This window comes from Mastigoproctus giganteus, chromosome 9 (assembly GCF_048544385.1).
Source record: "Mastigoproctus giganteus isolate SK-2022 chromosome 9, ASM4854438v1, whole genome shotgun sequence".
In the NCBI taxonomy this organism is placed as follows: Eukaryota; Metazoa; Arthropoda; class Arachnida; order Uropygi; family Thelyphonidae; genus Mastigoproctus; species Mastigoproctus giganteus.
In genome coordinates this window covers 69875327-69890472 of record NC_143583.1, presented here as the reverse complement: position 1 = coordinate 69890472, position 15146 = coordinate 69875327, and the positions used below count along the sequence as shown (strand labels likewise).

The following is a 15146-nucleotide window of genomic DNA, read 5'->3' as shown; positions in this document are numbered from 1 at the left end:
GCGCCATTACATTTCTTCTTTCTACTCATATTTGCGTATAAAGGTGTAACATTTTAAAAAAAAAAAATTTTCAATAAAAATACATAGCGAAAAATATTTGTACAGCTTACGCACAATCAACGACCTCACCAATCAGAATCTAGAGTGTTCACTAATGTATGAATGCTAACAGAGTCCACATATAATGGGAGTTGCAACAAAACAGTCAGCGTGGCCTTGAATCCATAATGCATTGGCCTACGTGCTGGCATTACAATACATACATATCAAATATATTGGTGCGTAATGCATTTAATTTTTTTTCAATTTGTAAACCGCGCTATAGCGAAACCCGCAATGTCCTAAACCGCACTATGCGAGGTATTCCTGTACTCAGAGTCATTAGGTCTATAACACACTCCTAGTCTCATTTTTTCTTTCCCAGTGCCACACCATTGCACTGTCGACCCATGTCAACTGGATGCACTGCCTTAGATTTTATGTTTTTCTAAACTAAGAGCATAACCCCTCCTCCCTTACAATTCTTTCTGTAAACATTGTACTCCCCAAATTCCAATTCTGCATTTCTTATGTCTGTGTGACACCATCTCTGATATCACAACAATATCCTCCTTCAATGTCTTGATTGTTGACGCATTGATTTTGTGAATGAGGAGACCAAGGAATGGGTCAATCCCAGTGGATCCACAAATTAGGAAATTCTTTATTGAAGAAATCGCACATGTGCAAGCTGCATCTCTTCCAGCTGAGGTGCAGCATACAATTTGAGCATATCTAGGTAATTTGTGGGGTTCGCAGTGTTGAAATCTGCCCATCTTTACATTCTTCATGCTACTGAAGGTGCCCACGTGGTGATTTACCAAATGTGCAGTTATGCGATAAGAAATTCTTTGAGTTGCTTTAATAAGTGTAACAAACCATCTTACAATACCTATCACAATAAAGTTTTAATCAAACTTCGTATCAGGTGAATAATTTATAGACACCCTGTAATATATTATAATATTAAGTCAGTACAGTGTTCACAGGTTGGTATGCAATATTGTGTGGACTGAAAAATCCAGAATAACTCAGACCTTTTTTAATTAATAAAAATATTATTCACAAAATGCCTACTGCTTTAATTTAATGTAAAATTTTTTGGTGATTATGTAGTCATATGATATAGACAGCAAGTGTACTATTTAATACTTACGTGAAACTAGTGTCTCAGGAGGATAGTGAAAAGCAAAGATCCAATCATCTTCTACTTTCAGAATTCGACCAGTAATCCTTGCATAATATTCATAATTTTCTCGGCCAAATAAGTTACTAATCCCAAAGTTATCAACCAGGAACTTCATAATTTGAGTTGCCACCTGTATGAAATATTGATTTCTTAATTTTTTAGAACTGATTATAAATTTAATTCAAAACACTTCTCTCAAATTAATATAATATTTCAAAGTGCTATTTATTTTCAGAATTTAAATGCTATAATTTTAGTTAATTTTAAAGAGCAATGTATAAAAAAAAAAAAAAAAAAAAAAAATTTGCTAGATGAGTATAATATTTATTATTTTCCAATAAATAGAAAAGTACACAAAAAACAAATTAAAATATATATTAATTGTAAAATAATGATCATTATACATGAAACTATGAAATCAATATTTTAAGTAAACTATATGATAAACAAGTTTAAATATACATTAATACAAACAGACAATTTAAAATTAAATGCCATCTCAAACTAAATAAAAACTGTATGAGAAAATAAGAGATCAGTTATGCCTTGAAAAATCAAGGCCTCAATTAAGAAAACAAAAAATAACATACAGTACTTAAATGTATAAAACACCTGGTACAGGAAAAATTAATTTTTTGAACATGTTTACAACTCAAGTTTGAATGATGATAACTATGCCTAAGTACAAATGCAATTGATATTATACACACACACAAAGTTTATCATCATTTAAAACTGAAAAATAAAGTATTTGTGACACAAAATACAGACTTTCAGGCATTTACTACACCATGCAGTACTTGGCATGCATAAGTGATTTTTTTTTTACTTTGTTTTTTAAATATCAATAATAATAAACCTTCTTTGTTCCAGCTTTAATTTTAATACTATATTTTACTTTTGACTGTGGTTCTGGGAAGATTTTATTTGTAGTTTATTACTGTTCTAAAGAAATGAAGGTGAAATTGAAAAGAAAGTTAAAGAATGAAAAATTAATAATAACAGCACAAAAATTTAGAAATAATTGGGATAAAATGGAAAACTGTGTATAGTTTACAGTGTTTAATTTCGATAGTCAAAATTTGTTAATTTTTATGATCAAAAGCAAATATATTAAATCATACAAATGTGATTTCAACTACTGCAATGAAATATCTCCCCCTCTGCAACCCTATAGTATTATATCAAGAGATTATTTTAGTGGGGGTTTTAATATTTTGTGCATTGTTACTGCATAAAATGACACTACTGTTTTTCATATTTCAGTCTTGTTCCATATTTCATTGAAAGCATAGTCAAGTAATAACCAAGATATGACTTGCAGTCATAAAAAAACTTAAATTTTATTGGATTTCTGTAGAGCGCAATTTTTAGGAGACAGAAGTTAGCAAAGTTGTTTGTTAGAAATTTAACAAAGCCAAAAGAAATGAAGGAACAGAAATAAATGTAGAGTAAGAGAACTTGCAGAATTAAGGATGCCAATGAATATACAGTATTTGTAGAAAAAGTATGTAGCCACTCCATTGCTGTTTTAGCAGTTCTGGTACAAGATGCAACATGGCTTAAACAATATTATGCCCACTGATGTGAATGAAAAAAAGATATGGGGGGTGACAGCTGAGGAAAAAAGGGGGGCTAAAAGCAGAAGTGGTAATATAATTGCATTTGTTTTAGATAAAAATTCACTGAGATGTACATAATCTCTTATGACATGCAAATCAGAAGATTTGAAGGATAAAGGCTCAGTGATGCAGTGCTCGATTTGATTTTGGGTTTACTGGCGCAAGAGCAACCTAGGCTATAGTGCACCAACCACATTTTATAAGTACAAGGTGGGATTAAAAAAAGTTCCAAAACTGAATTTTTATTGAAACAAAAATTTTTAAAATAATTACACATCAAATTTTCCAGAATAACAACTTGCCTATTTATTTATTTTTTTAAAATTATTTATATAACTGCAAAAACTTTTTTGTTAAAGTTTATTGGTTGCATCAAAATCACACAATGCAAGGTTATGTGAATAAGAAGAATGTTGTAAGACCATTACAAACTGTTTGGAAGGGTATCCCAGAAACTGTCACAAGATCATGCCTCTTCCTTCTGATTGCATCTGTCAAGCACTTATGATTTATAAGTACAGAGTCTTACTATAGTCCTGTTATAAATTAGGCACAAAGAAGTTTCACAATGTTTTCACATTTAAAATATAAGATGATTTAATGACTGGAGAGTGAAATATCATATGATAGCTGTCTCCATTTCTTATTTGACAGCAGGTCCAAATAATACTTCTATTACAAGAGACAAGAGGTTTTGTTAACATGAGAGATCTCCTATACCTTGAATCATCTTCAAAAATATTGCATTCACCTGTGATGTACTTGTAACATTCAACTATCATACCTTATGATAAACCTTTTTCACCATATGTTCAACAATTTTTCTGGTCTGAGGCTTTATGGCAATATGAAATTACTTACTGTCAACAACAGATAGAAAAAAAAATGTTTTACATGTGCAGCAAAAATGTCACCTATAATAACAAATTAAAATAGGTGATATTTTTGTTATATATGAAAAGTTTTATATATTTTTAACAAATTCAGTCAAGGAACATTATTCTACCATTCACTTTAAGGATCTTGATAGTGCATACATGGGAATGAAAAGGTAAGTAAGGCTTAAGCAATATTAATCTGGAGTGCAAGATAATTCAGATAGTATGACAATTTGGTATATCACCGGGACCAGAAATATATATATATATATATATATATATATATATATATAAAAAAATTAATGAAGGTAATGGCCAATTTTATTAATGGAATGCTCTTCAAACCATACAAGTTTATATTCACGGATGAGTTGTGGTGTTAGAAAGCAAAGAAGTAAATGAAGAGGCCAAGAAGGTTACTGTTGGCTTCTTTTATAATAGCATTGATGGTTTTTAACCTGAGGAGTTAGAGGATACTCACTGATGCAGAAGCTTGGAAAATAAATTAAGAAAAAGGATTTGGAAAGCAGAATAATCTGCTCGCATAGATACCAGAAGTAGAAAAACTAAAAGAAAAACAATATAAAAAAAAAATTTTTAAAGTCAATTCCTACTTAGGTCACAACAAATAAAAATTTTATTTTAGTTACTTTTTATTAAATAATTACAATTAATATAAATATGTATATACATATGACAGAATCACAATATTAAGCGGCAAAATAGAAAGCGAATTTCCTTGCAATTTTCCATTTTCCTTTCTATATATGGTGTTGGACTATTATTTTTATTCACATGTTTCATTTTCCATTTTGTTCCCTCCTTGACTCAGACTAGAACCCAGAATGAAAAAAGAATCTGAAAAAGAAATTTTTTTCCAGCGATCTACACGCTTCGCCACTGACGGTATTTATTCCTAAATTTATATCCTGCTAAATATCTTATATAAGAGAAATTTTTTCTCCCATATAAAACTAAAATTAATTAATTAAATTTAATTAATGAATTAATATTTGAAAAAACTGTATTAACATCAAGTGTCATCCACTACAAGTTTAAAAAAATTTATTTGAACTTGAGTGGATGAATAAAAAGTATTTTATTAACGATTGAAAATTTGAACAAGATATATAAATATATATAGGGAGAGTGTGAACTAATAGTAGGAATTGAATAAATAAAATATAAATAAGTAAATATATATATATATATATATTTATTTATTTATTTTTAATTATTTTTATCTACTTTTGTGGAAAACTAAAGTTTCATCAAAAGTTTGATGACCAGCTTTGTATCTCAAAATTGTGTCATTCCAGAGAGTTGTAACTAGTCAACATATTTTGTGATTCATAGACATAGCAACTCATGGGGTCACCAGATTTGCAGTCAGGTTGAAGTGCACAAATTGAATTGAAGGTGTGCTGTGTGTTTCATTGCAATTAAAAAAAAAAAAAAAAAACATTTGAGCAATTTTACTGAGCAATAAATTTGAATCAATTTTTGTTCCAAATCAAGAAAAATGTGCAATAGAAACCTTTTCTTTCAGAGAAGATGCTAACATGTCATTAGAAAACTTTTCAGTGGTTCAAAGTGAGCAGTTGTCTGTCAAAGATGATTCTCACTCTGGCTACCCTTCAACTTCAAAAAACAGGAATGCTATTGCTCATGTTCTCAGCAGGAGCGATGATCAATGTTTAACTATATGAAGTGCAATTGGCATTTCTTATAGGACACATCAATCAATTTTAACAGGTTTGAGAGCACAATACATTTCAGCTAAGTCTGTGCCTCATGTACTCACTAATTACAGAGAGAAACGAGTTCTAGTAAGTCATGTGGGGTCAACAGCAGCATGTCAATATGCTGCTGGCCCACACTTTTTCTTCCATCATTACTGGTGACGAATGATGGGCATATGACTATGACCAACTAAACAAAGGCCCAGTACACTCAAATGAAAGACTATCTTATCTAAGGGCCAAAAAAAAAAGCAAAACAATTATAAAATGTGAATACGGTCTGTATTTTTTAACATGCAGGGCATTGTTAATTTTAGCATTACTAGAGGCATACAATGCAAGAAATCAAGCTTATGCAACATCAGCCAAAGAAAACCCCCTCCCATTTCACCCCTCCATTTGTTCCAAATGCCTGTCCAGCTCAGACTTAAATTTATTTAGGCTATTAGCTTTCATAATAAAAGATGGAAACCTGTTCCACCATTCAACTACCCGCTGGCTAAAGGCAAATTTCCACACATCTATTCTACAACTATCTTTCCTTAATTTGAAACTGTACCTCCTCAGGTTCTTAGATTGAACAAGAGGAAGAATCCCATCAGCATTCAGTTTGCTCAACTCCTTATACACCTCAATCAGATCACCTCGCAGTTGCCTACTCTCCAGGCACTGCAATTTGCAGAACTTAAGCCTTTCTTGGTAAGAGAATTTTCTGCACATCTATTCTACAACTGTCTTTCCTCAATTTGAATTTATGCCTCCTTAGGTTCATAATCTGAGCAAGTGGAAGAATCCCATCAGAATTCAGCATGCTCAACCCATTCAAGGCCTTATATACCTCAATTAGATTACCTCACAGGCGCCTAGTCTCCAGCCGCTGCAATTTGCAAAAATTAGGCCTCTTGGTAAGAGGATCCCTTCATTCCCCTCACCAATCTTGTTACTCTTCTCTGTACATGCTCAAGCAACTCTACATCCTTCCTAAAATGAAGCCTCCTGACCTGTATGCAGTACTCAAGGCATGGCCTTACCATTGCCTTATAAAAAGGGATAATCACCTCCTTTTCCCTGCTAGCAAAATTCCTGTATATCATTGACAAAACCCCATGACCTGCTCTTGCAACCTGTCTGCATTGCTCAGAAAACTTTACATCTGACTGCACAATTACTCCCAGGTCTTTTTCATTTTCTACCACCCTAAGTGTAGTACCACACAATTGGCATTGATTACAATTGTTCAGTCTGAATATCATACAACACTTGTTCAAGAAATTTCTAATACCTATGCTGCCTTTTCATAAATAGATGAAACATTTAGTAGAGATTATCTGTTTTCTTTTTTTCCTTTATAAAACAGGCCACCACATTTCTCAACACATTTCAGTCTGCTGACGAGGCTACTAGAGACGGTCGTTTTCAAAGCCGCTAAGTGGATTTTTCTTATTTATTGATTTGAAATTATTGTTTTTCTAAAACTTTTGATTTAAATTTAGTAGTATAACATTATTTTGTGATTTTCTGATTAATTTGGTGTATTTATTCTTTACTCGGCCTTGTAATTGCATAAAAGTATCGGTAAAGGTTTCCACGTGTTTCAACTCCACTAACCGTTCGTAATTTTCCCGCCTTTGTGATACGATATACTGTACTAGATAGCGTTAGTTGAACTTCGTTAGCAGTTAAATTGTACGTTTAAATAAATACATATAACGACTTAGATTACAAACGTAATATAATTAATTTTATTTAACATAATTAATTATACATATAACCACTTAGGTTACGTAACATAAATAATTAGTAAAAACAAATAATTAATACATAACTTGATACGAAAGTTATATAAAGGGATTTCGCAGATAACACTCGTTACTGAAACGTAAATATTCCGTAGATAACACTCGTTACTGAAACATAAATATAGCGTTATAACTGTGTTTGGATACAAGTTTAGGATTTAATTTTGTACAGAAATTGAAATTTTATTGAAAGTAAATCTAAATTATGACTCAAACCAGAGCAGCAAAGCAAAGGGCTCAAGCTAATGGGAATGCTGTGGCCCAGGGGAGAACTGAGGGGGGCAGTTGTCCTCTGAATCACAGCCTTGTAAGATGCACTATTTGCTTGATGTTTGCGGAGCAGTCAAGTATGGGACATGATACTGCCATGGGGGATGTCTTTGTGTGTGTGCGATGCAAGGAGTGTAAGGAGATAAGGCGACAACTCAGCGTTGTTATGGGCCTATATGAGAGCTTGAAGGATAGGGTGGATGCCCTCGAAGGATTACAAGTGAGGGGCCCATCAAGCTCTCAGCTGCCCACACCAATGCCAGAGCTTGCACTTGGTCATCGCGGAACACAGCGGCAACCCCCAAGGCAGAATGCGCTGGTCCCAAAGGAACTAGTAGTTGTTGGTGACTCTATTGTCAGGGAAACGGGAAACATGCTTTGTAAAAAGGATAGGTGGAATAGGACCAGGGTATGTCTGCCAGGGGCAAAAGTTGATGACGTTGTAGAGCGATATCATCTTTTAAGGGCACAAAAGGTGATATAGTTGTACACGTTGGCACTAATGACATTAAGAGTAGGAGACCGGCGGAATTACTTGACAAGTACAGGTCACTGATGAAAACAAGCCGTGAATTAGGGTTGAAATTGAAAGTGTCTGCAATTCTGCCCAGACATGATAGGAGGGAGTATATGATGAGAGCCCTGTCAATCAATTCGGCCCTGGAAAGATTGTGCAGGGCTCAAGGGGTAGAATTTTTTTCAGCCTGGTCTGTACTTGTTAACAGGAGAGACTGCTTCTACAGGGATGGGATACACTTAAATAGAAAGGGTGCAAGAATGTTTGCTGATGCTATCGAGGCAATGTTAGGTGGGTCGGAAAACTGCTAGATTGGGGGGGATACAAGGACTAATAGATTAACAGTAGCCACTGGCAGAGGTGAAAGTGATTCTTGCACTGCTTCTATGGGAATGAGCCGCAGCCTGGAAAATAAGATGCAGGATATTTCAGAGACTGCTGGGAATCATTGGGGTACAAGTAAACACATGGGTTGTGTTAGGGTAGCTAAGAATAGAAACAGGTGCATGTATACTTGCGTGTACACCAATGCTAGGAGTTTAGTAAATAAATTTGATGAATTTAAGGGTTTGCTCAAAACATCAAAGGCAGATATTGTTGGGATATCAGAGACGTGGTGTCACACAGATATAATGAATGCAGAACTGAAATTTGGGGAGTACAACGTCTACAGAAAGGATAGACAGGATAGGAAGGGGGAGGAGGGGTTATGCTATTAGTTAAAAAACACATAAAATCCAAGGAAGTGAAGCCAGTCGACATCGATGCACAGGGCAGTGTCGAGTCAGTTTAGTGTGACATAAGCATGGGTAAATCAAAATTGAGAGTAGGAGTGTGCTATAGGCCTAATGACTCTGATGAGTATAATAAGATACTGTACAGGGAAATAGAATGGGCCAGTAAATCAGAGAGTCTTATAATGGGGGATTTTAATTTCCCAGATATTGACTGGAATTTGGGGGCTGGTCACTCACACAGTAGCAAGGCTTTTGTGGATTTATTGGATGATTGTTTTCTACATCAGCATGTTCGGGAGGCAACTAGAGGGAGTAATACTCTTGATTTGATTATCAGTAGTGATTCTTCATGCATTAAGAATCTGCAGATAAATGAACCACTTGGTGGCAGTGATCACAGTGTGCTGAAGTGGGAGTTACTCAAAGAGGTAACTACCATTAGGGGTAAAGGGAAGGGGTATTGCTTTCGTAAAGGCGACTACAATGGACTGAGACAGTATTTAAATTCTATACAGTGGGATCAACTGATGATATTGCCAACAGCAAATTCAAAATGGGAAGCATTCAAAGAACTTATCGTGGAAGCTACTAGGCTTTACATACCAACTAAGAAATATTGTTCAAGGTTTAGGCCTAAATGGTTGTCAGATGAACTAATGAGGCATATGGCAGAGAAGAAAAATGCGTGGGATACATACAAATTAACACGTGACACGGACGCCTATGATAGATACAAGTTGATCTGTAACCAAGTTACAAAGGAGGTTAGGCAGGCGAAGGCAGATTACGAGAGATCCTTGGCAAGGGATGCGAAGAAAAACAGCAAAGAGTTCTTTACTTATGTAAACTCTAGAAGGAAGGGGATGAATCAGATTGGTCCACTTGAGATCGATGGGTCAACTGTTGATGACCCTGCTCGGGTAGCTAACAAACTAAATGAATATTTTGCATCGACATTCACACATGAGGAGTTATTCAGCGAGGGGAATGCCAGAGGTGTATTCAACTCTAGCAGTAAGCTAGAGAATCTTGTAATAACTGAGAGTAAAGTGGAGGAGAAATTGTTGAAGATAAACACAAGAAAGGCACCTGGGGTGGATGGGATCTATCCAGTTATATTAAAGGAGGCAGCAAAGGAGGTAAGCAAACCCTTAGCCATAATTATGAGAGCTTCCTTGGACTCAGGGGAGGTACCCATTGACTGGAGATGTGCAAATGTGACCCCAATTCACAAAGGGGGATCAAAGGCTGACACAAGTAATTATAGACCTGTGAGTTTAACTTCTGTTCCCGGAAAATTAATGGAGGCACTGGTGAAAGAAGCACTGCAGGATCATCTAGACAAGACTTCAGTTATAGCTAGGACACAGCATGGTTTTGTTAAGGGGAAGTCTTGCCTGACCAATTTGATTGGATACTATGATGCAGTCACAAAAGGCTTTCGATACTGTTGCACATGGAAGACTGCTGCACAAATTGGAGCAGTGTGGCATTGGAGGCAAGTTGCTGCTATGGATAAAGGGGTGGTTGAGGGGGAGAAGACAGAGAGTGGTAATCAATGGACACTGCTTATCGTGGACTAATGTTATTAGTGGAGTCCCTCAGGGTTCAGTATTGGGGCCTTTATTGTTTCCTGTATTTATAAATGATATTGATGATGGTATATCAGGCTTAATGTCCAAGTTTGCAGACGATACGAAGGTTGGCAGGGTTGTCAAGGACACTACTGACACTATGCTGCTGCAACAGGATTTGGAAAGGTTGAGCAGATGGGCTTCGAGGTGGCAAATGAAGTTTAACATTGACAAATGTAAAGTACTACATATGGGAAACAGCAACCCCAGAGCAACGTATCAACTCTGTGGTACTACACTGACAGTGGTAGAGAATGAAAGGGACCTGGGGGTGGTGGTGCAGGCAGATATGAAGTTCTCTGAGCAGTGCAGACGAGCTGCAAGAGTAGCTCATGGTGTATTGTCAATGATATATAGGAATTTTTCTAGCAGGGATAAGGAGGTGATTATTCCCTTGTATAAGGCAATGGTCAGGCCACACCTAGAGTACTGTATACAGGCCTGGAGGCCTCATTTCAGGAAGGATGTAGAGCTGCTGGAACGAGTACAGAGAAGGGCAACTAGATTGGTGAATGGGACAAAGGGGTTCTCTTACGAAGAAAGGCTTAAGTTTTGCAAATTACAGTGTCTGGAAACTAGGCACCAGCGGGGTGATCTGATAGAGGTGTACAAAGCCTTGAATGGTTTGAGCATGCTCAATGCTGATGGGATTCTTCCTCTAGCTCAGAAAAATCACCTGAGAGGGCATAAATTCAAATTGAGGAAAGACAGATGTAGGATAGATGTGCGGAAATTTGCCTTTAGCCAGCGGGTGGTTGGTGGGTGGAACAGACTTCCATCCCTTGTCGTGGAAGTTGATAGCCTAAATAAGTTTAAGGCTCAGCTGGACAGGTATTTCGAACGAACAGAGGGGTGAAGTGGAAGTGGTTATTTTTATTTATTTATGTTACTTTTTTTTTTTTTTTTTTTTTGGCTGATGCTGCATAAGCTTGCTTTCTTGCATCAAATGCCTCTACTAATGCTAAAATGCTAATGCTAACACAATTTGAGCAGCTGGCTGTAAGCAATTTCCTTTCAGTGAAACAATACCACTTGCCTTCACACACCATCTTAACTTTTACTGCTTGAGGTTAAAGGGTGGGCTTATTTCAATCATCCAAATCAGGACTTTTCTTATAAGAATTTCATTTTAAAATAAAATATAAATGATTAACTAACCAAGTTTTTTTTGAAACAACTGTGTATTTCATATATATATAATTCACACTTTATTGTCATCTTTTTTTCAGTTGTCCATAATTCCCATCATAACACAGAACTGCTTTCTGCAGAAGGAGCACCCAAAGATAACAGTGACAATACTTTGAAGTTTTATCAGTTCAGTCTCCAAGCTTTTTGATTACACTTGCATTCAAGCCAATGCTACTCCAGTAGCATGGAGTATCTGCAAGTTGGGAATTCAGAAAACATTTCACAAGAGAGCCACCACATATAAAGAAAATTTATATGTGGAAGTGAACAGGCACAGAAAGTGCATGTTCACTTCCACATGTCTATCTATCCACACAACTATTTCCACTAGATGAATTTTCAAGAATGAATTTCCATTGCACAGCTTTTCAATTGTTAATCCATTCCAAATTTTGTTAAAAATGGATTTCGAGATTTCTATACATAAATATATTTTGGATACCATTATTCTATAAGGAAAGGTCAGATTGCCAACATATTTAGGATCAACTCTATATTATCCCCTCCCCCCCAGAAAGCTACTGGATCTGCATGGGCTTCAATTATCTTTCTGATTTCAGCACCAAAATGTTTATTTTGACCTTCTGACCCTCAAACAATTCATTCACGGTATTAGCATACTATTAAGCTTTAAAAGTTTTCAGTAAAAGTATCAATATGAGAGTTGCATTTTCTCTACTTCTAATGCCAGAACACATGCATTAGCAAGTATCTATTAATTATTCAACTCTAAATTCACAAACAAAATTTTGTTACATAATAATTTCAAAATAAAAACTCTTTTACCATGTGTATATACTGCCAAACTACAGCAAGCATTACATTTGCCAAAATTACTGATACTTGTATGCAACCAAAAATAATGTTGTTCTTAATTAGCTATTAATAGAAAAGACCCTCACCAACATTAGTGGAGAGGTTAGAAGACAGAGGTGTCTACCATGTCCTGCAGTGAGTAATCAGAGAGAAAACTGCATACCCAATTGCAAAAATCAGCCAGCAATCCATGACATGGTAACTTTTTAGAAGACCTTTATGCCAAACACAATCAAAAGTTTTGGAATTTAAGAGTAAACTACTTGAGTTCCACTCAATGTTTTCACAGATTTGTCCAAAGATAACACAGGCCAATATATCACCAGTGGTTCAACTATGATGAATCCATACTGGCAATCACTGATCAGATTTAAAGTTAAGATAGTTTAAGAGTGGGTGCTGATTCCTCCATTACTTTGGAAAGAGCAGAGGTAAGATAATTGGAAGGGAAGGATTTGTCATCCCTTTTTAGGAACTGCCTGTATATAAGCAAATTTCCATGCAGAAGGATAAAACACTAGTGAAATAAGAAAGTGTAAAAAGGGGACATAGAACAGGAGCACAGATTTGACAACAAACAGAGAAATGCCATTAGGACCTGAAGCTTTCTGGGTATCAAGATCATTCAAAATTCTTCTGTACAAAGACTACAGTAGGTACTGAGCATAGTGTTAGTTGGTATATGGTAAGAGATGATTTACCAAGTTTATTGATACAAGAGTTAGAAGAAAGCCGAGTGATCAGGAGTGGGAGTGCAGTAGCCCTACTTGAGTGGACTGTGTTCAAGCCCATGACTGCCAAATATGATTAACAATTGTATTCATAATTTACTGTAAACTCTTCTGACTATTGTAAACTCCTCTGGTTGTGCTTGAGTATAAATAAAAACTTTTTTTTTTTTTTTTAAGTAGGATGATGGTAAGCCAACTTTAACTTTAGTTCAGAATTCAATAGAGCCATTGGGTTGTAACAGAGATGGAAGTATAAGTGGACAAAGGTTGTGGCTTTGGCAAGAGATCAGAATGGTTGACCACCATGTGGTCTCATATCATTCCCTGTATTCCAGGGTGCCCTAGAATCCAGCGAAAGATAATTATTTTCCAGCATTCATGGATATGTTTCAGCTGAAATCACATGCTTTACTGAGGGATGGCCAGCTATGAGGTGTCTGCAAAGCTCATAAAGCAGCCTGTGAATTAGTATATATTGTAGTCGAGTGATCAGTATAGCGTTATTCACACTGCACATTCAAAACCTTGTCCATCACAAAATGTTTTTAATGTTTTTTTTTTTTTTCCCTCTCTCTATCTTCACTTTTTATGCTTTTTTGGATGAACGTATGGAGAATATTTTCTAGAGCAATTTTAATGGCACATAATAGTGTAAATAAAAGTGTAAATTTTGCAAGATGGAGATAGTTTTGTGGTTGGCAGCATAGTTGTCAGATACAATTGCCAGTTATAACCCCCCCATCCCCAATTTTTGAAAGTGGCCATCATGAGATGGAATAAAGACAGAGCATGGAGATCTCGATTTTTTCAAAATTGTGAAATTTTTATCAAGAAAAGACTAATTCCATACTGTATTAGATCCTGTAATTTGATACAAATGGGCTGTTTGTATAGTAGATAGTTCCCTTGGCAGATCACGAGTATTGGCCAAATGGTACAGATATATTGGCTTTGAATTCTGGTCATCTAGTTCAGTAATTTTTTTCTTCTGATACCAAGTGGAGGTTTGCAGACTGGTATACTTGAGACATTCTGCAAACACTTCAGGCAACCTTGAGAGCATATGAGTAACACGGGCCAATATATGAGAGAGAGAATCGCCGATTTAACATATCTCATTTGAATAGAGCCTTAATCATAAATTCATCACTGCCTTACACTAATACAGAAGGTTACTTAATCAGGAAGGCAGCATTCTGAGGAGGCCTATATGTGACTCGGCAATACCAATGTCTTTGACAAGCTCCTAATAGTTCATTCACTAAAATTATTTATAAGAAAAGGGACATTTAAATCTTAACAGTTACACACGTAATTTAATTTTTCTAGATGCATAACATTCCTAGCTTCTTAGAACTCTTTTCAAAGTTCTGTTCAACAAAATCGTTTTCAGTATATAGGTCAGTCTTCTATTCTAAGTAAAGCAGAGGCTGTGACTGTGTCATTTTTAAACTTGGCTGACTATACTACTAGCAGAAAAATTCTTTTTGAAACAGAATCTTTATATTAAATTAGCATTAGTTGAAGCATTCAATGCAAGAAAGCAAGCTGATGCAGCATAAGCCAAAAAAAAAAAAAAGAGACCCTCCCACTTCACCCATCTATTCACTCCAAATGCCTCTCTGGCTCAGCTTTAAATTTATTCCAGCTATCAATGTCCACAACAAGAAATGGAAGTCTGTTCCAGTCGCTCCAAATGTTTGTCTAGTTCTGCCTTGAATTTATTTAAGCTTTCAATGTTTAAGACAGAGAAGTTTGTTCCAGCAATTAACCACCTGCTGCCTAAAGGCAAGTTTCCACACATCTATTCTACAACTGTCTTTCCTCAATTTGAATTGATGTCCCCTCAGGCAATTAATCCCATCATCACTGAGCATGCTCAAACCATTTTTGAATGGTTTGAGCATGCTCAGTGATGATGAGATTCTTCCTCTTGCTCAGATTAATCAGATCACATCACAGGTGCCTAGTCTCCAGACAC

General features: G+C 35.7%; 1 protein-coding gene across 1 annotated transcript in view; it reads right to left on the bottom strand.

The window, feature by feature from the left end:
* The window catches only part of RhoGAP71E (Rho GTPase activating protein at 71E), a 358970-nt gene that overhangs the window by 192567 nt on the left and 151257 nt on the right, over positions 1–15146 (bottom strand). The window contains exon 7 of the mRNA XM_090381175.1: positions 1196–1358. Coding sequence (XP_090237301.1) covers positions 1196–1358 — 163 coding nt within the window. The remainder of the gene's footprint in view (positions 1–1195; positions 1359–15146) is intronic.